Here is a 22,484-nt window from a genome sequence, read left to right on the forward strand (position 1 = left end):
CAATTCTATCTAGTGGGCCATCAGCTGCCATGTTATATTCACCCGATTGGTCGCATACAAATTTTGCAGTCATCTATTGGTCAAGTTTTAAAAAATTAAAGTGAATTTTAACTTTTTGATAAAAATTTATTCGAATTTCATCGGTTTTTTTGACGGATCCCATGAAATCCGATGATACCGCTCGAGATTGTAAACCTTGCTCAAAACCGTAGCCAACCAAGTAACCTTCGCCCTCCGATACCATCAGCAAAGCAAGATAAAGAGGAATAGCGTTTGGGCAATCCGAGTCGGAATAAGTTTACTTTGGGTCCCTCTATTTGTCGTCCAGTCTGATTTTCGTCCCTTGATAGCAAAACTGGGTACGACAGGTCCCCTAACTTACAAAACCGTTTAAATAAGGTCGCTTGGCAGTATTTGACCCGATTTTAGCTCAGGTGGCGTCTACGTGGCTAATTTGACTTGCATTGACGTGGCGCTTCATCGAATAAATGCGGCCCAAGATAATTGATCGAGGCCCAATTCAGGGAACCCAATAGGCCAGGCCGAATACAGAGTGAAATGGTCCCGTTGGGCCAGTAAAGTTTGGGCCGTTAGAGTCTGGTTCGACTCACAGATGCTGTGCCCCATATATCGGCCCATATAAATCTGGACCCCGGACATTCCGCGAAGGGTATGGCCCATTACCGAGAAGCTTTTAGTTTTGATGGTAATTCGAGTTGAACCGCAGGCGGCACCTTGATGGGTGCCAGTGGACTGAACGATTGTTGCAAAATAATGAGCCATCTGAAACTAAAGAGCAACAAAAGATTGTTTCATGAATGCAAATAGAACTTCAGAATCCAGAATTGAAAAAAGAACACGGCCAAGCCATTAAAGGTTTTATTAAACTACTCGTACTAGTAGTTTTTCATGAATGTATGGAGGCCGGCCAATAATATCATGGAACGAACGGATTCAAACAATTTCGTTTCAAAAGTAAACCAGGAAAAATGATTCAGGTAGACGTGTTCGTTCATCATTGGATTGCCCATTATACATCACTAGAAAACTCCAGCAGGACTCACTTTGAGTTCTTGGTCCTATTCTATTTAGATTATTGTTGTTGATTATTTGGTAATAAAATTTTGAGAAATTAACTTACAAATAGCTTAAAATAAGTGATCTAAACAATACAGTAAAATATAGTTTTTAAGAAGCCGTAACGAAGCCTAGAGCAAACGATTCATTTAATAATCCGGTGAATAAGCTGAAAATATAATAGCCTAGTAACATATAACTTCTGACATTTATTTTTTTTAGAGAAAGGTGTTTTTTACCTGGCATCTACATCCATGCAACCTTTTTTCTGACATTTACATAAAGGCTTACAACTGGAAATTTCAGGCAGTATCCTATTGAGTTTTGCCTGTGTACCACGTCAAAAGGCAGCAACATATGTGAAACTAACTTGGAAATGGTCAGTTACCCAAATGGGTTTTCGGAGAACTATCTATATATGGGCTTGGATGACTCAAAAGAACATCTTGGAACTCTAATGACGGTAGTGATACTTATTAAGAAAGACAAGCCCATTAGTCATCCATAACCAGCCTATCTGCTTAGGATTTTAGATACCAGTAGTAGACAGTCTGTTGCTTACTGACGGCTACTTACATGGATTTGAGCTTTAAGAGGCCATGGGATTCAGTATCAGAGGAAACTTGCAAAGAAGTGCTGTTTGCAGGTTATCTTGGATTTCAGTTACTCTATAAATTTTCTCCATCTTTTAGGTCATTCTCAGGATGGCAAACATAACTGGTAGATCTTTACAGATGTTCTCATTTTTGTGGTGTGTGTAAGAAACAGGTGCAGGTTTGTTTTGCTTCACCTCTCTTCAGTTTACTACTGTACATCTCTCCATCATTCTTCCTTGCTCCTCCAAATTCAGTACATCGTACTAGCATAATTAGCTTTGAAACTGAATAATTTCATACCTACAACTCGCACGATAGTCTCAAAAGGCATACTTCCTGTGTGAATCGTGATATTGTTCTTACCTACGGTTCTGTCACTAGCAGGTGACAGAAAGGACTTGTCAGCAATTCAGCTCGTGTCAACGATCAAATTCAGTAGGAAAAGTTAAAAAAAAAAACAGAAGCTACTACCTTTGAACAAATAATAATAATAATAAATCAAAGTTCAGAGAGAATCCAATAAAGGGCACCTTTCGTGTTCACTCTTTGCAAAGAAAACATCATGTTAGGTCGAGTAGAATGACAGCTTTCTGACGGGAGTTCCACGGCCGCTACAGCATCAAAGCTACAGTACCATCACTCTCTCTCTCTGTCACAAAGGTGATCTTCTTCCACAGCTCGACACCAAAGCTAATCTTTCCTCCGATTCTCTCTTCCTTGGATTGCACAGGCAGGTAATAATCCAACGCTTTAGCTTTCAGCAATCCAATCCAAGGCCACACTGGCCAATGCTGTTGTTGTTCTTTGTTCCAAAGCTTCAGTTGACAGTTCAGGATGAAGCACTACAACTACTACTGCAGCAAATGCAGAACAGCAGTTTGGCATAAGGTTTCAAGTAATAAGTAGGCCAACTTTTTTTTTGTTCTCCCTTTGGAATAAAGGAGAGTGTGCAGAGCCTGTGCTGATGCCTAACATTGCAGTGTCCTCTGAATTCCTGCAGTGGTGGTGGCAACAGCTTAGCAGCATAATGTTTTCTGGCAACAGCTTAACAGCATAATGCTCTCTTTCCCTGTCTCTTCTTCCTTTTTTCAGGGCATTGTCTGAAAAAAATCTCCCTTTTCAGGGACAACCTATCCATAAACACTCCTTTCAAGTACTTGAATTTATTAGATTCGTAACGGATTACTTATTATTATACTTTTGTATCACATAAATTATAGTATTGTAATAGAGCAATCGTAGGTCAAACCATTCTTCTAATGAAACAAAATACGCCTTATATTTTGAAACAGATGGAGGACCACAAATTAAACCGTATGAGACTATCAGAAAGTTTGGAACGCGGGAATTTCACAGAAAACCGTTCAATTCTCATAAAAACGAGGAAATATTGACCGAGGCCAAGATCATGAAATCTTAGTTACGGTCAAATAAAAAGACCATCAAATTTCATGCAGTGACTGACTAACTTCCTAGCTAGTACACCATCTAGAACGTAGGAAAAGCTTTACTTTTTGTTAATTCTTTTTCCTATCGTCCTTCCAGCTTTACGAGTGCAGGGCAACAGTAAAAGTCAAAAGCTGCGAGCAATGGAAAATTTTATTTTATTTTTCAGAGATTATTGCCGGCGAAGTACGCAGTACCAGTGTACCTCTCTGCATGTTCATCGCAGTTGCCCTGAAGGCGCACGCGGCACTGTACTCGCAGCACGGCGAGGCGGCCGGCGAAGTCCGGCAGCTGGCTGGCCGATGAGCCGGTGGCGCCATTGCTGCCGGCGGTGGTACGTACGGACGCCGGGAGATCGAGCGCGAGAACGGGAGGGTGTATCAATGGCGATCGAGCTCTCTGTCCGTCAGAACGGTTGGAAATTAATTACAGTGATAGTTCAGATCGAAGGGTTGGATGGATATGACTGAATATTATGTATTCTGGTGCATGCATAGCATATCTTTAGTTTGATTTGTTTGTTTTTGTTGATGGAGATTTACTCGCATTTTATATTAGGATTAGGATAGGATCGGGGATTTTTTCGATAGAGTAAATCTCTCAGCACCATAAATGGTTCAAGTTGTATAAAATCATAGTTTTGGACCCGTTTGGTACAGCTCTAACTCTTCTAAAGTTAGAATCCAACCAAATGGTTTCAACTCCATCCAAAAAGAGAGCGAGGTTGGCTGGAGCGTTCTCACAAAATGAACTAGAGAGGTGGTTTAGGCAGTTCCATAACTCCACTCTAGACCCAACCCATATAGTTAAATTTAGGACCTACCAAATATGCCCAAACTTTAGAGTGTCGCATATAGCCCTGAGATTTGACAAAACATATCGTTAACCAAATTTTCATTGATCTCTAAACTTGTGTTCAAAATGTATTAGTTATTTTAATTCGTCATATAAATGTTGTATCAAATATTCTATATTTTTTTTATAATATTAAGTCAATTTGGTTAACTGTGTGATTTATAAAACTGTAAGATCATAATGACCATAATATCAAAGATTATGGGTCACGTATCAAAATTATTGTATTTTTATGCAACTTGGATCACATAATACCCAGGTTTTTATCAATAAAATTGTCTTTCTGATATGAAGATATGTTAATGTCTTTAACTGTCAACTTTTCAGCGAAAGAAAGGCAGAGATTAATCCATGAGCCCGACAGGGAAACCAAGAAGTAAGCCGAGACAGGTAGAAAATGGCAGCAATCATTGACCTCATCTCGAGAGAGAATATACATTGGGGAAATGCAAGTCCTCTGCAGCTATTCTATGTTCAGATCCACCAAACTTTATGCTCAAAGTTCAGATCCAACAACTACAAAACAAACACCAACGTTAAAGCAACACACAAACTGGAGAAACCAACCGTCTCTGCATGACGTGGCGCCAATGTGGCAATCCGACACTCTCTCTTACCATCTCGGATGAACTTGCCATGTCAGTGATGCTCACATTGTGTTGCCATGCATCTGTGGTGTTTGCAATGCCAAGAAATTGGATTGGAAAAAACTATTAAAATTGTTTTTGGAAGGAACTGCAGGAACAGGCAGTTCTTGGACGCCCATGGATTCCATTTTGCCTCAAATGATTGAGCAGGAGGAGTAAATAACTAGAGGCCAAGTTTTTCTATGGCTCCTTGATTAAACAAGTACATAGGCTTGTACTATATTAGCTCATAAGATGCCCTAATCTACTACTATTTATTACTGTATATTCCTAGAAGATCTGTTCCATCGTACAGTTGGTTGTAATTGTCCCTTGAGCAATTTATAATCAAGAACCGTGTCAAATTCACTTTCACCTACTTGCTTGTCCAGTTTTTCGACGGGTAGTTGCTGCGAACATAGCCTTAATTTTTCCCTGAGAAAAAAAATGGAGTCTTCAATTTGGACAGTGGTAGCAGTAGCTGGCAATGCGAGTTTGCAAGCTAAGATGGTAGATTCTTGGCAATATATTGTAGAACACGGTTCAGAATACTTCAGATCATCTGTAGACTATAGTGTTGTTCAGATATTCATCAGTAACACGTTTTCGAAATCGACAAAATCCAGTTCTTTTTTAGTTTTTGATCAGCACAAAAATTTGCCAATCTCTAGTTTCATTTTCATTTGAAATCAGGATCTATTCATGCTTTACTGATTTATAAACCAAGATTACAATCGAAATGCAGAGACAGTTACAAAATGAATTACCATTGTCTGCCCTTGCTTCAGAAAGACATTTCTTCTGGAATACGCAATAGTTTTGCACCTCATTATTCTTCAGAAGAGAAGAATTTACATTGCTCAAGACTGACATTTCCTTTCCCCAATTGTTAATCGTGCAGTCGTATATATACAGTTCGTGAATTCGAGATTGTGACCACAAGCAAAATATACTACTCTACTTCAGTTTGCAAATTAGTATTTGTCAGTACAGTCGACGACTTGTTTAACGTCCTGATGCATGTGACTGCTGCAGCGATCCCGATGCAGATTAGAATAAAGATGCAGTGATTAACTAGAATAATGTGAGCTCTGATTGGGAACAGTTTTGATTGGGCCAAAGATCTGTTTATTCTATTGTCAGTTCGTTTGTTTATTCGACTCTGGCTCTGCATTCCGTTGACAAAAGAATGTATAGATGGTGCCTTGAGGGACAAATATTCAAATGAAGGCAACTTGTGAGTTTTGAAATTATTGGCAAGAAACTCATTGCAGTTTCGGCGTAGGAAACTAATACAGCTAAACTTGGTTTGAACGCGCAGTTCACATTTGTTTTCTAGAGAGGAAATTAGATGCTCAAAGCCACTTGAAAATAGTTTAGTCATGATCTTGCAGGTGTGAAATGATTTGGGGGAACAAGAACATATCTGAAGTAAAATGATTGTGCCCGTAGAGAACAATGTCGTGGTAAAATGTGATCCCTTATCATTGCAACTTGGACAATTTGATTTTCCTTCTAACTTATTCTTTTCAGAACATTATAAACTAGGCTGAGGTTCGCTGAAGCCAAAACGCTGCATTTCTGCTGGAACAAAGGTAATTGTAATATCGATCAAGCTCTGTTTTCTCTTTATAATAACAGTTTCAAGTAATTGTGTGAGAGGACCATGTTCATACCAGCTACTTCACCGATTTTTTTTTTTAAAAAAAGATAATGACTTCACCGAATTATTATCGTGAATTATTTGACCAACTCTTCTAAAATATGTTTTCTTAAAAACAAAATCTCTCATATATTGCTGAGACTATTTATTCTAAATTATTTGTTAAGTTTATTTCTCAAAATATTTAATATATTTGTACGATGAAGTAGATAATCCACGATATTAATCTAATCAATAGTCTGTCTCATTTTTTTTTGAAAACATAATCTATCTCATTTGTTGTACTATTTTCTTAGCTTATGGAGTCATGGGAGCCGTGAGATTGAATCTTCATGGGGTTAACCCGTGGTCTGCTAGCTAAGTAGTACAATTGTGTTACAAACTCATTACAATTCAGATTCTAGATTTATGGCTTCATCTTTTCGCTTATACTTAAGCTTATCAGCCAAAATTTAAATTTTCAACTTTAAATTTTGAGGTCTTTTCATCGAAGTTTATTTTCTAGACTTTGCTTTTAGATCGCTAAGAACACGTATATACAAGTTTTATTTATAAATTATTTTTCGTTTGCAAATAGTATGCCGCTTCGGCGGTTAATGTTGGCGTTCACCAATTGTATCGATGTAGACTTTAGTGTGTTGCATGACTGTGCTTTGCGGGGTGGTATCTGATGCCTCCGATAATATTTGAGTATGGATGCGTCATGCGTGTGCACCTAGATGTAGTTTCTTTAAAAGAAAAGCCTACATGGGCTTTCTATTCCTGATAATAGGAGTAATATTGGCAGCTCTCTGAATCTCAACATAATGCATGCACGAAAATGCAGATCTCTTTAATGAAAACAAGGAACTGATAAGAAGATGGTGAAATGTTAGGCAGATCTAATTATCCACGAGGATAAACCTGAAACGGATGTGAGCCATTGAATTCTAAAGAAATCGATGGTCCTTTTCTAAATGCTACTTTTGGCTAAACAATTAGGCAATAGGTTTGCCAAAAACCATCAATTTTCTGTTGTTCAGAAGTAATGGTAGACAATTAAGCTGATGCTATATTCTGTGGTCTAGTATTTTAGTGCCTATAAGGATGCATAAATGACTATTGCCTAGTGCCTATTATCGTGCATGTACAAATTTGGCATACAATACCTAATTTTCTCATATACAAATAGACCCTGCATTTTGCATTTCACTTCAGATCTGCAATAACTAATAAATACAAAACGGAAGGAAAAGCATAGATTTGGCTCATCCTTTATGAAAGTACTTGTAGGGGCATGTAGCTTGTGCATAATACAATTAACTTGGATGTCTGCAGTGTGCTTGAGGGATAAGACTGCCGGTGTTTTACAACACCATTCTTCTTCATTTCCATTCTATTTCTTATTTTATTATCTAAAAAAAATTCTATTTCTTATTTTATGTAATACATAAATCACATCTTGAAGTACTTTGAGGTATGTGTATGTTAGTCCAATTTACTTTTTTCTTAAAGAGATTTGAAATAACCTTGAAGGCATGATGTGGTTTTCTAAGGAAAATTGACAATATAACACGAAAGTTCTACTTGGAACAAAGAAATGAAAAACACGGAATTAGGATATGGTGTAAAGTGGAAACTAAGGAATTCAATCCAAGCGAATGGTGAAATTTGAGTTGTTTGGATGAGTGAAAAAAAATCTAGGAAAGAGATAGATGCAGAGCCATGAATGACGCAAAGGAAAAGTTCCTTTGGCTCACATTGGATGTTTTCTTTCCCAAAAAAAAATGTAGAATTGCTACATTTTCAAAGGAATTCAACAACATTTCCTTTGCCCCAAACAAACCTATATTAAAAAAAAGATAATTCCAAAGGAATGCAAACCTCCGAAATTACTTAAAAGATACCTTGTTCCAAACAAAACTTAAGTTTGTGTGTATTTGCTCTTTTGCCATCAAGTAGTTTAGGAACGATGTTGTTTCGTTAGACGAAAGGCCATACTTTTTCTCTCTCTTATTCTATATTTCTTTCTTATTATCTTCTCCCACTCTCTTCTCTTCTTTCTTCGTTGCATCTGAAGTCAATTGTCATTTGAATACACTGCTGGCCACAATCTCCTCTTTCATTGCTCAAGCTAACCCTTGACAATGGACAACCCCCGTTGCTCAAGCTCATCGGTGGCCTAGCCCTTCCTCTACTCGAGCTTACGGTCGATTGCACCTTCTCTTCTATTTGAGCTCACTGCTAGCTAACATTTCCTCGTCTCGATCTCGCTAACCATAAGAGCATTAAAGAGGAAGCTAGGAGAGTGAGGGCTAAAATATAGGGAAAGGTGTGCAAAACTGCACATTGTCTTATAAACGCTACATCATTGCATTGTACATGATATAGAACAATGTATCTTCAGAACGAATGCGATGGCTCCGTTTTTCTCCTACAGATAGAAGATTTATTACCAACGTACTCTTCCATCTAGGGATGAAAACGGTATCAGAAACTCTCGACTGACCAAGGATCATTTGTGCATAAAACGGTATTTTTCAATCCTGGCCACATATAAATTTCTTTCAATGTTGTAGTACAATCTCTGAAACAATTAATTTAATAAATATAATAAAAATAACGACCAATCAAGAATCATTTCTTAAAAATTAATATCACTTCTAACCGTTTTCGTCCCCCTACTCCCACAAAGAGATCCGTCTGACTAACGTAGGACAGTGACATGTACACCAACTAGTCGTGAAGACCACATATCAACCACTCAGTGTCAGATGCCAAAATATTTCTCTCTACGCTCACTCTAGAAGAAACTCATCTAACATACTGCCCTCTAACATGGATCACTAACATATGGGCACACAAGTTATAGCATCTATATGTCATCTACTCAAAATCAGAGAGCAGTAAGTTAGACAATCTTTTTGCCTCCCATCCTAATCCCCTCCATCTCGGATTGAAATCCTTTGCCTTCAAAGGCACTGTGCCTTTGTCACTTACAGGCGACATATCGGTGATAAAGGTACCTACCTTTGACGGTAGAGGAGCCTGATCCCTCCATCTCCACCAGACGTTAGAGCTCGGTCACCGTGCCCGGAATTTACCACCACCCGTTAGAGCAAGTTTAATAGTATAGCTAACTACTAGCTCCAAATCGAGTCATTGTAATAGCCAATTCATACAATAGTTGCTTACTATATTATTAATACCTGGTCCCACCTATCATACACACGTTACGTCTTAGAGTCCATGCTGTAGCTGGCTACAGATCTGTATCCCGCTGCTCTTCTCTCTTTTTTTTTATTTCTTTAAAATATATTTATAGCTGGCTTATAGCCTGCTACTGTACCTGTTATTATGGCGGGTAGAAGTGGAAGTGGAAGTGGAAGCGGAAGAGACCCACCCCCGACCTTAAAAGGCACCGGGGGCAGTGTCCGCAGTCTGGAAAAACAGCTTCTTCTCCCCTCTAACCCAAAAAGGCTGAACCTCCACCTTCACCGCCTCCGCCTCTTTGACCTCCTCCTCCGCCATTGCCGACCACCCCAAGCTCTCTCCCCCCTACAGGAGCCAAGAGAAGGGGCACCGTGCCGTTTCTTGGACGGCGGCGGCGATGGACGGCGGCAGGGTCGGGGGCGACTACATTTCCAGCCTCCTCAGCTCCTCCCCCCGGCTCGACTTCGGCGTGCCGGTGCTGGACGCCGTCGTGGCGCCGGGAGGCGGCGGCGGCGGCGGGGACTGCGGCCTCGACAAGCTCTGCGGCGACCCGGGGTTCGCGGAGCGCGCCGCGCGGCTGTCCAGCTTCAACAACGGCGGCGGCGGTGTTGGGCAGCGGTACGGCGGCGCGGGGGCGGGGCTCTTCGGGATGCCTCCTCCGGCTCCCGGCGACTTCGCCGGAGGTGGCTCCAGGGAGGCGTCCTCCGTGTCCGACCCCGCCTCCTCGGCGATGAAGGACGCCGCCGCCAATGCCAAGAAGAGGAAGTACACGGCGGCGGCGGCCGCCGCCGCCAAGGGCAAAGGCAAGGAGCCTCCGGTGAGCGAGCTCCACGTCTCTGTGAATTCTGCTTGTGGTGTCACTAGCTTTACTTACCTCTTGCTCATGTCACTGACACTGAATGGATTCGCGAATTCTCCGGGTTCAGGTTGGGGAAGAGAAGGAATCAGATGGCAAGAGGTGCAAGACGGGCAATGGCGAGAAGGAGAGCTCGGTGAAGCCGAAGGCGGAGCAGGCCGGGAGCGACAGCTCCGTCGAGGACGGCGGCGGTGGCGGGCAGAAGCAAGGGAAGGGGAAGAATGCCAAGCCGGTGGAGCCACCCAAGGACTATGTCCATGTCCGGGCGAGGCGAGGCCAAGCCACTGACAGCCACAGCCTCGCTGAGAGGGTACAATTCTGTTCATGATGCTGTCGAATTCGCTCGATTTTCGACCCGGTTCGATCAAATTCTTCCGCGGTTTGTGCTGAATTGTGTGTTTGTTACATTTGGTTAGGTCAGAAGAGAGAGGATCAGCCAGAGGATGAAGGTTCTCCAGGACCTGGTTCCAGGATGCAACAAGGTATATCGACTAACTAGTGATTTCAGGATGAGAATCTGTAGAAGAAAAAGAGCAAGTGTTTGCCAGCAAAGTTTGTAGAAGTTTTGTAGTTTTGACGCGCCTAAATGTTGTCTTGAATTGCAGGTAATTGGCAAGGCACTCATGCTTGATGAGATCATAAACTACGTGCAATCGCTTCAACGGCAAGTTGAGGTAATAGTCATAAACATGCGTGCTGAAACTGTTACATGCCATGGAATGCGGAACTCGAAATTCTGACCAATTTTGCTGTATTTACTTTTTTCGCTTCAGTTCCTGTCCATGAAGCTAGCAACTGTGAATCCACTTGATTTCAGTAACCTGCCTACTCTGCTGCAGAAAGATGTGAGCTTGAATCATCTCCTGCTTGTCATACCTTCGTGATGCGCTCAATGACTTGTTAATTACTCACATTTTCCATGATACAATTCAGATGTTCCAAGCATGCGGCCCTTCAGCGAGCTCGGTTTTCTCATTAGAAAGCTCCAATTCTGCTTTTCCGTTTGCCGAACAAGGAGATGTTTTCCAACAGTTTGCTCAAAACAGCATGGAAAGCCAGTGCACCCTGAATCAGTTGGACCTGGCTCTATCTCAGGCTACAAATGCTGCACAGTATGCTTTTCAGGATGGAACAGCCGGCGCAAACTTGCAGGTGATTATTCGCGCCTAAACTACTTATCATCCAAGTAACTTAACCAAGAATCATTAGAAATAGCATCCTAACAATATAGCTGGTGTACTTCTCTCAGCAAAGGAACTTCTGGGAGGATGATCTCCAAAGTGTTTTCCATATTGAGAATGGACAGAGCCAGGAGAATGGGGTTTCAGCACCAAACTTCCATGGTTGGTAAAACTAACTGATAATTCTCTGCTCAATTTTGCATACCTTGGCTAATAACATTTCACTGACGACTCGCGAATCATTGAATCGCCACAGGTCAGCTGCAAGCAGGCCACATGAAAATGGAGTTCTAACCTGCTTAGGCCACACTGATCAAGGAAAAGAATGACAATCTGTACATAGGGAAGAGACCCAAGTGCAAAACTCCCATTGGCAAAGCTAGTGAAGCTCTCTGAACTCTTGAAGCTAACAGTCATCATTAGGCTCTTAAGAGAGGATATTTATTAATCATAGTCTGCCTGTAGGGCGATGTGATTCTTTTGGTACCTACTATTTGAGATGATTATATTTTGATATAACCGTAACAAATTAAAATAGTTAATTTGTGTATAAAGATATGGTGCAGATATTACAAAGCACCCTCTTCTTCTTCTTTCTGATTATGTATGAGCTGGATGGATGGAACCATGTATTACCACTGTTGCATTTTGTCTATGATGATAGTTATCCTCACCTTATCACTGATGGTCCTGCATTTCATTGCCTGTCCCCATCATTTTTCCATTCGAACTTAGCTACAGTTTGACATTATTTTTCTAGATCTGATATTATATTCCGTTGCTTAACTGAACTACAGATGTAGATCAGCGTGGGGCCCATACAGTCAGTCACATTGCTTTAGGTCGAATTTGCTCATTAAGAGATTAGTTATGCATGCAAAAAATATGTAGATTAACCACAAGAAAGGCAATTAGGGTTCCATCTCAATAACAAAAAAAAAATTAGTATTAGATTTTTTCCGTACAAAATGATTTCGACTGTCTAGTGTCTACGTAGTCAAATGACTTTCTCGGCGGTAGGTTATGCGTCGCTATTCGGCGATACCTGGCTGGATCTCATTATGCAATGGCATTATTTACGATTAGCTGCCAATGCATGCAGGAGGAACGGGATTTTAGACAGGTTTTTGTGGTCAGGGAGCTCATTTCAAAGGTAATGCTAAAAATAAATCACGATGAAGAAAAAAAACTCTCAAAAATCAACTTTAAGATGATGCAAGATTTGTTTTTTAACGATTCGCACTAGACAGTGCGACGTTTATATTGATAGAGCAGAAAAAAATTTATAAAATTATAACCCTAAAATAAGGTATACATAGTCATATCTCTATACAATTACTAGTCATAACAAAAGCAGAGTCGTCCTCCTACCTTCCTGTATATAGCACATCGCCGCAAGAAAAAAGTTACCAGAGAAAAAAAAAGAAAACCTGGTTAATTTGAGAAAAAAATACCTGAGAAAAACAAGAAAGGGAAAATGTTTCTTAAAACGATCATGTGCTTTTAAAATAGATTACAAATTCACAACCAACCCATTCTCTATGGGCACGGACATATTTACTAGTCTTTTTTTTTAAAAAAAAAGGAATTCTGATTGTCACACTCGTTGAGAGTACAATCATGATCTGAACATGTCACGACGAGCAATATATATTTCTTCAAGAATAAACGTGATGATTACTACTCGCAAAAATTGAAATGCTTTTAAGTTATAGTCGTGTCCGGATCAATATGTACGGCTTCCTTGCACCGGCAAGCATAGAGGCTAAGCTCCTCTGCAAATGGTGTTCCACGCTCGTGTCAGCATCAAGGGTCGGTTTTTTTTTTGTTGTCTTTGTCCAACCTCATGTGCCCAATCTCCTCGAGATACCTTAAAAAAAAGGCAATTAAGCTTATGTATTTCCCCTACTAATCCTCCGGGATTAGGTTTCGCGTCACCCTCGTATCCATCTTGTACCTTAATAACAACGGTGGTGTAAAGAAATAAGAATTATTTTCGCCAAACGCCGTATTTAATATATAAGTGAGTATTCGAACCTGGGAAAATAACAGTCACTTTGCCCTGTTTCTTAGTCTCATATAGTGGAGAGCGCCACCTAACCGTCCATGTATGTTTGATCCTACTAGTTTTTTTCAACTTACTCATCAGATTATTGACAGGGATTATTTGCTCTACACTAGTGAAAATACGATTTTTTAGGAAAATTTTCTTATTGTATTGTTTAGGTCACCTATCCTATGTTAAGTTATTTGTAGGTTTATTTCTTAAATCCTCCATTTTCAAATAACTAATATTGGGCACTATTCATCTTTTTTTTTTTTGCGAGGGAGGCACTATTCATCTTTAATTTATTGTTCTAAAAAACATTACAGATACTAAAAAAACACCATATAATCAAACTGTATGTTGTCTTGAATATAAACATGATCTCATTCATCGTAGTCTAATCATTTATGGGTAATTAATGATAAGAGTTGAAACATTGACGGTTATTAAAAAAAATTGGGATACTCCCTCCGTCCCAAATTAGATATTGTTTTGACTTTTTTTTTACTTGCAACGTTTGACCATTCATCTTATTTAAAAAATTAGTGCAAATATAAAAAATGATAAGTTATACTGAAAGTATTTTTGATAACAAAGCAAGTCACATACAAAATAAAAAATAATTCCATAATCTTTTGAATAAGACGAATGGTAAATTGTTACAAATAAAAATTCAAAACTATAAGTATTTTGGAACGGAGGTAGTAATAAATAGTCCGTAGCAACAATTCGGTGAATATAATTCCTCGTATTAAGTAATATCCTCCGTCCCAAAATATAAATGATTCTAGGTGAATGTGACATATCCTAATATCCTCCATCTTATATCTTGGAACCGATAGAGTAGTAGTTAATTAATATAACTATTAATGGACACTAGCCGAACATGCCGTCAAAGATTGATCTCACTGAAACTCTGAAAGCCGTAGCTTGAAGCTACTAGCAAAATTCAGGATCGATCTGTCACTCAGGGTGTGTTTCTCAGGGTGGTGTGTTTAGTTCACGTTAAAATTGAAAGTTTGATTGAAATTGGAATAATGTGATAGAAAAGTTGAAAGTTTATGTGTGTATAAAAGTTTTAATGTAATGAAAAAGTTGGAAGTTTGAAGAAAAAGTTTAGATATAAACTCGGCCTCACTTCACTCCACAGCAATTCACCATCCATCAGCATCAAACTACTACTGCCACACAAAATGTAAGTAGGAGTAACTAGCTAGGCAAGATGGAGGCACTAGGAATCTTATCACAGGTTAATTACTATCGCTGAGTGAAGACTTTACACTCCAACGAATCATGAAAGGCTTGATGAAGCTGTACCTGATCTGTACGGTTGATTTGGGAAGGGTTCTTTTTTTTCTTTTAATTTTAATTTTAGCCATGGATGGAGCTGGAAATGCATGGCGATGGAGAGACGCGTCGTTATCCTGCTCGACATTCTGAAGGTTAGACGTCGCTGTGAGGCGCCAAACTCTGCACCAATTTATCATGCAGAGGCGAAAGCTGCCGGACAGTGGCGTGATCAATGCTGCTGCCTGCCCATTTTTCTGAATTTTTCTTCTTCTCATCTTCTTCTTGTTCTTCTTGTTAATTCCCTGATCTGATGAGGTTTGGTTGGTTGGTTGCATGGAGATGGGAGACTGATTATAAGACGAAGCAGGTGATGGATGATGTAGCGAGCAGTGCTGTGCAGGAGAAAATGTTGGTTTCTGTTTCTGTTCTTTAGCTGTGGCCTGTTCGACGCTTCTGCTTACTCTGTTTCAGGGTTTGAAGTCACAGAGACCATCCAATTGTTAGGGGAAATGTATCATAGACATCACATTTTTTATGAAAACTTGTGAACTTTTTTATACTCCTTACGTTTTTAAATATATGATGTTGTTGATTTTTGAATATAACATTTGAACATTCATTTTATTTAAAATCCATCTGTTATTAAATATATGATGCAGTTGACTTTTGAATATAATACTTGAACATTCGTTACATTTAAAATTTTAGTATGAATATATAAAAAAATATAAACCATGCTTAAAGGTTCTTTAATGCTAAAATAGTCCACGACAAAATAAATGATACTTATATAATGGTCCGAATAAGATAAAAGGTTAAATGCAATGTCTAAAAGTCAACAACGTTACATATTTAAAATGGAGGGAGTAGAAGTTTTTGGAAAAAAAATAAAAAAAATTCACACATGTAGGGGGATATATGCAATAATTTATTTCAAATTATTTGAGAACTTCTATATCGTGGTTTTCATATTATCCACCTAGCTATGGTTCCCATCGTATATTTACCCCCACGTTTTGTGTCAAGCGTGTAGACCTAGTTCCTTTACGGTAAAATTGCTTATTTACCGTATCCAGATAATTAATGACAACTAGACTCATGGACAACATGTCATATTATCACACACACTTATGTGGAAAACAAGAAAAATGCCATCCACTTAATTATGAGGGGCAAATCAAAAGCCAAGATAAAAAGAAAGTCACCGTAAATTGCCCATCCTCATCTTTTTATTTCTCACGTAATAGAGATGCCAAAACTCATAGACATTAAGCAAGAAAAACTTATAGTACCATATCAAACTGAATATAAAAAGACATTTTCAAAGGAACACATCATCTCCTAGCTCGCTATCAAGATTTAAGCCCTGACAGACATAACGATACACTCGTACCTTTGTCAGTACAGTAACAAAGAAGCTGCCTCTAGTGTGCAAAAATTTCAACTCTCTTTTCGCACTCATCTCATCTACTACTTTACTCTCTCCGTTCCAAAAAAAACTCTACTTCTAGAGTTTAAATTTTCTCCCAAAAAAATCAACTTCTACGATCATATCTAACCTCGGTATATAAAACGATAAGTTTTCTCCCTTTAATACCCTTTACCTACCTATTAACATTACTACTTTTCTAATAATGAGGGGTATTTTGGTCATTCTTATTCTTCACTAATCCCTCCTTGGGATGCTAGGAATGGTTTTTTTTGGAACGGAGGGAGTAGAATTATAAAAACATTCTACTCCTTCAGTTTAAATAATATAAGGATTTTTAGGTTATTTAGTAAATGTTAATGTTACATCAAAAGATTTTTTTAAAAATAATGATTGTCAAATTTTGAATTTTGGATGGTGTAGATTTCATTTCGATTCGAAATTTGATTGGCTTAAAATTATTGAAATGATAGAAATCGTGGAAAATCAAGAAAAAAAATACTTTTATATTATAGTCTAAAACTTAAATACAAGAAATCCTTATATTTGAAAATGGAACTAAGGAGCAGTAGCAAAAGCAGTACTTAACACAGCCCATTGCCTTTTGCCTAGAGTCCAAGACATACATGTCAGAGATCTCCCATTATTTTCTCGAGGAGTACTGAATTCGTGCAAAGATTTATCACAAGTCAATGAGCCAGCTGCTTTCTGCCGGAAACATGCAACCAAGAAAGGCAACCAAAGAAACCAAACCTTGGGCTGTGCTTAGTTCAGTGCAAAGTTTAGATTTTGGTTAAAATTAGAGATGATGTGATTGAAAAATTATGTGTGTATGACAGGTTGACGTGATGGAAAAAGACTAAAGTTTGGATCCAAACTTTACATCAAAACACAGCTACGTGAAGCGCATCGCCGGTGCTCGCACCGCCATTCGAATATCGGCACAAGCATCACATGATATGCTCATCTCGACCCCAACAACAACAATAACCAACTAGAAGAAGCTACTGGCAAGCATGTGTACGTCTCGGTTGAGCTGGAGCCTGGAGCAGAGCTTGCACTCAGCTCGTACGCACGTACGATCGATCGGTCTCTCGTAATTTTGTCCATGGATGGATCTAGAGAGAGATCGATCACCAGTAGCTGCATGTATGTCTGCTAGCTTTGTTGCCTACTCCCTCCTTTTTTAAATATTTGACGCCGTTGATTTTATTAAACATATTTGACCGTTCGTTTTATCCAAAAACTTTTGTGAAATATATAAAACTATATGTATACATAAAAATATATTTAACAATAAATCAAATGATAGGAAAAGAATTAATAATTACTTAAATTTTTTGAATAAGACGAACGGTTAAATATTTTTAAAAAAGTCAACGGCATCAAACATTTTGGGATGAAGAGAGTATATCCCAATTAGGTTCACACTTTTAGAGCAGTACTGATGTTGGCATCAACATCCTCCACTCGAGAATGCCTTTGTCAGATTCTCGCTAATTGATTAATTCGTGTAAAATTCCTGTATTCTAAAGACGGCCGTAGTATGTGTTTATAAGGATGCATGCATGTATGTATATTGGGATCACCTACTTTTCCGTTGACCAAAAATACATATAAAAGTCAGATCATGCCAAGCTAGATTCGTGCAGTTAGTAACATCTCTCCCACCTTAATTGCCTTATTCTCTCTTTCTCCCCTCATTCCTTACACGACGTGTGATGCTTGACGGAACCCCCGCCTCCCTGCTCTCCGGTACCGGAAGCCACCAGCAAACCCTGCCCGACCGGCCTCCTTCCTCCTTCCGGTTCCTCCTTGCTATGCCCAAGCAGCAGCAAGGTGTTCCTCTCCTGTCCGTTTTCCTCACCTTTGGTGGTTTGCGCCACCACCTCCTCGACTCTCTAACCATTGTAGATCTAACATCCTCACTGTCGGTCACGCCTACCACCCTCCTACTACCCCATGGCTCTAGCACCAACGCCGTTGTATAACCACTCACCGTCCATGTCTGCCGTCCAAGGACATCCCTATAAAGTTACCCTTACCACCTCCCAAGTCTCAACCCCAACCATACTAATCGATCGATCGCATGCGCATGCACATCTCCTAGCCTTGTTGCCTATCCTAATTAAGTTCACACTTCTGATGTTGCCTAAACAATATCCACTCGAAATACATTTGTCGGATTCGTATATTGATTAATTCATGTAAAATTCATGCGCTCTAAAGGCGGGCCTCTTTCACTCTCATGCATTTAAAAGGATATACATGGTTTACTTTATTTGGTCAAACATCTAAAACTATGACTATCAATAATTTGCAAATATTTAGTATGTAAACATAGTTATCAATTTCTTTATAACTAATTTTATAATATTATAATTTTGGTAGATACCATATGTCATATCGATCCTAATGAAAATACGCCAAAGACAAGATAAAATTAACAATGTCGCACATTTAAAAACAGAGATGATATATAATGGCAATTGCATCAAGCTTTATTTGTTTGTGAATTAATCCGGGCGTCGGCGGCTGCTGTCGACGGGCCGGCCGGGTTGGATTGAAAGCGACGACGGCGACGGCAACCGGATTGGCCATGGAAATGGATGGATCATGCATGGATGCTCATGCTCCTGCAGGTATAGCAGTAGCAATCCCCAGCATGCAGATGATCCAAAACGGTCGTCGATCGGTCCATGCACTCAGACGCAGCACACAGCACTGTTGCATGCATCATATTAACAATTGAGCTGGTGAAGAATGAATGGATGAAGAGATTTGCTCATGTCCAGCAAAAAGTATCTCGAGGTACCGATATCTGATGGTACCAAATCGTTTCCGATCGTTGGACCTAAATGGGTAGGATGGGTATTGTTAGATCCAACGATCATATCCTGCCCAAATAGATTTAACAATCAGAAATGATTTGGTACCGTGAGATAGCTATACCTCGAGATACTTTTTTTTGGACCGGAGTAAATCTCATAAATGAATAATATATCGGCTGCTAGATCTGAGAGGGTATGGCCCTCATGCATTTCTCATCACTCTCTGATCGATGAGATGGTGATGATAATCCATCAAGAATTCAATTGAACCCCATGCATTGCAATTGCCTCATCATCATCTCATATATAGCCATCTTGATCCCAATGGATGATTGATTGATTGTTTGATCCCAAGAGAATCTGGTCCTATCTGGAACACAACATTTTTTCTGTTTTGCTAGCTAGCCCATCTGTAGGGAACTAAGGATTGAACTGTTTTGTGTGAAAATCATTTAAACCATCGGAAACGACCAAATAGGATTCACCACATATATTTTTTTCGCTGCATAGGACTTTCCTAAGGCTCACCAAATTATTGTGAACCGTCCATTGCACACACTGATCCAAACTAGACTTATAGGCTCCATTCGTTCGTTCTGCTTCCCAACACGAATAGTGCGCACAGAAAATATAGCGGTCCATTAATACATAATTAATTAATATTAGCTTTTTTAAAAAAAAATAGATCAACATGATTTTTTAAGCAACTTTTGTATATAAACTTTTTATAAAAAAACGCACCATTTATCAGTTTGAAAAGCGTGCGTGCGGAAAAGGAGATGGGAGAGTTGGAAACTGGCTGAACGAACGCAGTACCCAGAAATCCAACATAGAAATTTCAGCAATGGCGGCTTGGAGAGATTCAGACTAGTCCAGAAATCCAGTTGCTGCAAGTCTAAACGGTAATTAATAATCACAAGACTGGACCAGTGAAGAAATTAAATTGATTACAGGAAAAAGGCCAGCTGAGGATAATTCGGAAGAACCCGGATGAAGTGGCTGCAATCAGGGCATGCATTAGGGGATCGAGCTGAGCTAGCACCAATCCCCATCGTGGCCATGCTTGATGTGTCCAACCACGCAAAAGGATCGGAAAAGAGAAGAAAACGAAGGGGAAAAAACTCAAAAAGAGAGGAAAAAAAACCCAAAAAAACGGGATGGATCGAAGGTATAATCATTGTGAGTTGCAATGATCGACTGCGAATTTGGCTGTTAGGTTGGCCGTCGCCATCGAACCGATTCGATCGGTTCTTCTTCCCTGCTGATGACAGCATGCGATGCATCTAACTAACTAATTGTCTTCCTCTTCTACTCTGTCTGTGCCCAAAGTAAGACAATATTTTGGTGGAATCCTGAGATGCCACAGCTAGCTAATTCTCATTTGGAAGGTTCTTTGCTAGCTACACTCTTTGCAAAGCCATGGATTTTTTGTCTTAGCGCGCGCAGATCGCTATAAACAGTCACTGACAGATAGGTCCAGATATTGAAGTATTACTTTAAGATGATCCGGAGTTGAGAGTGATATGTATGTGTGATTTAAAGGGATTGTTATGCTAAAATATCAGCTCTTTAAGTGCTATTGTATATATGGTCCACAAGGGGCATTGATGCCATGTTAAAGAGTTAAAAGGGCAGTGGGGTAGCCAATTGGCAGCTTATCTACTGGCAGCATAATTAAGCTTGCATTAACCTGGCCTGTGGGGCTAGTGCCAACTATAGTTCCTGTGATGCCATGGCCCATGGACCAAGTGCGGACGCCATGGGAGATCAAGCAAGTGACCTACCAAGATGATGATGCCCTTATCCACTAGTGCTAGCTAGGGATGTATGGCTTCCCTATTGCTCTTGTAAAAATGGTATTTGGATCCGGTGCAGTTGGTAGTGTCGATGCAACTTATGCAGTCCACTGCTAGCTGTTAGATCCGAAACCGAGGATCAAGATGCATCTGAGTACTGTAAATCACTATTGCAAGAATTGTTGAGCACTTATAAATCGATATGTAGCTAATGATATGGTTCGTTCATCAAGAAAATGGAGGGCTGCCATTGCGTGCAGTAGCTTAAATTGTAGTTGCTATTCAAACTGCAGGTGATCCCAATCCGAAAAATGGGAGTCAGGACCAATATATATATATATATATATATATATATATATATATATATATATATATATATATATATATATGTTATTTTGGTGAACCTCTATTATTATTATTATTATATTTTTTTCCCTTTTTTTTGTGTGTGTTTGAGTTCAATGGATCATTTTGGTGATGATGCCCTTATCCGCTAGGATTGGGGTTGAGTGGTGCCTCTATTGATCACACAAAAATAGGAGCAAAATGACTCTTTTTTTGTGTGTTTGAGTCGAATGGATTGGAATCATGTCGATATCTATTTAAGGTAGTTGTTCACTCTGTACGTAATTTATATATAGTTATGTGGTTCAAAGTTTCAAGATCTATGATTATTCATGCCTGATAGGTGTCCTGTCTCCCATGTCTTTGGGGTGCTGAGAGTGCCCCTTAGCTTCCCCACGAGGGTTATGCATGGGTCGGTCTTCTCTCCTTTTTCTTTTTGTTAATGATGCTATGATTACCATCATTGTGATCTATGTTGTCTGAATCATAGATGTGTCCTTTTTCTGGCCTTGAAAATTCATACTACTCCCTAATATAATGTATGATGCGCATGCGAGACATTAGCAAGACTTCAGTTATTTGATTCTTTTTCTTTAACATTTTGTTTTGTTATATCAAATGTGTGAATTGAAGCCACAAAACTTCATGTCCACATTCATGGTTCAATCAATTAGGCACGTAAAAACGACATCCATGCATACCAAAAATTTGTTCCGTAAAAATAACTTAGCATATATCCAAAATGACTTGTATTTTGTTACCAGATTATGCGTCCTCATCCTTTGGAAGAACCGCTTCAAAATAACCGGCCCTAAAGTTTTCAGCCTTAGGACGTCTTTAAGACCGAGACACACAATGGCTATAAGATGGAAACACACAAGCATACGTTTTCTTTTTACTTATACCAAATGCTATCATGTTTATGTCCATTCTTGACATTAAGCTAGGGCCCACCAAGAAAAAAGAATTGATATTCATCATATTAGCATGAAGATTCAATACCAACATCCATAAACATATTCTCTTGTGAGTCCGTCTTCCAAGGCATAAAATTGAATTACAAATATTAAATTTTGGAAAAGGCTACACATACAAACTTTTTCTTTCTAAATTCTTACTAACACTAATGTGTCATGCTATGAGTGCATCTAGATTTTTTATAACTTCTATATACTTAAATCAAATGGTTGAGATGATTGTTAGCAAAAGTTTAATAAGAAAATTTAGTATATGTAGTAGTGCTCTTAAATTTTT

The 22,484-nt window shown here is 39.2% G+C and overlaps 1 protein-coding gene across 1 annotated transcript; it reads left to right on the plus strand.

The window, feature by feature from the left end:
- The first annotated feature begins 9,672 nt into the window (after window positions 1–9,672).
- Window positions 9,673–12,170, plus strand: LOC127781128 (transcription factor BHLH094-like). Its single transcript, XM_052308034.1, has 8 exons — window positions 9,673–10,272; window positions 10,382–10,621; window positions 10,728–10,793; window positions 10,917–10,985; window positions 11,085–11,156; window positions 11,245–11,463; window positions 11,561–11,654; window positions 11,749–12,170. The coding sequence occupies exons 1-8, from the start codon at window positions 9,853–9,855 to the stop codon at window positions 11,784–11,786; spliced, it is 1,218 nt and encodes a 405-aa protein (XP_052163994.1). The 5' UTR covers window positions 9,673–9,852; the 3' UTR covers window positions 11,787–12,170.
- Window positions 12,171–22,484: the final 10,314 nt, after the last annotated feature.

The sequence above is a fragment of the Oryza glaberrima genome, chromosome 8, assembly GCF_000147395.1.
Source record: "Oryza glaberrima chromosome 8, OglaRS2, whole genome shotgun sequence".
Lineage (NCBI taxonomy): Eukaryota > Viridiplantae > Streptophyta > Magnoliopsida > Poales > Poaceae > Oryza > Oryza glaberrima.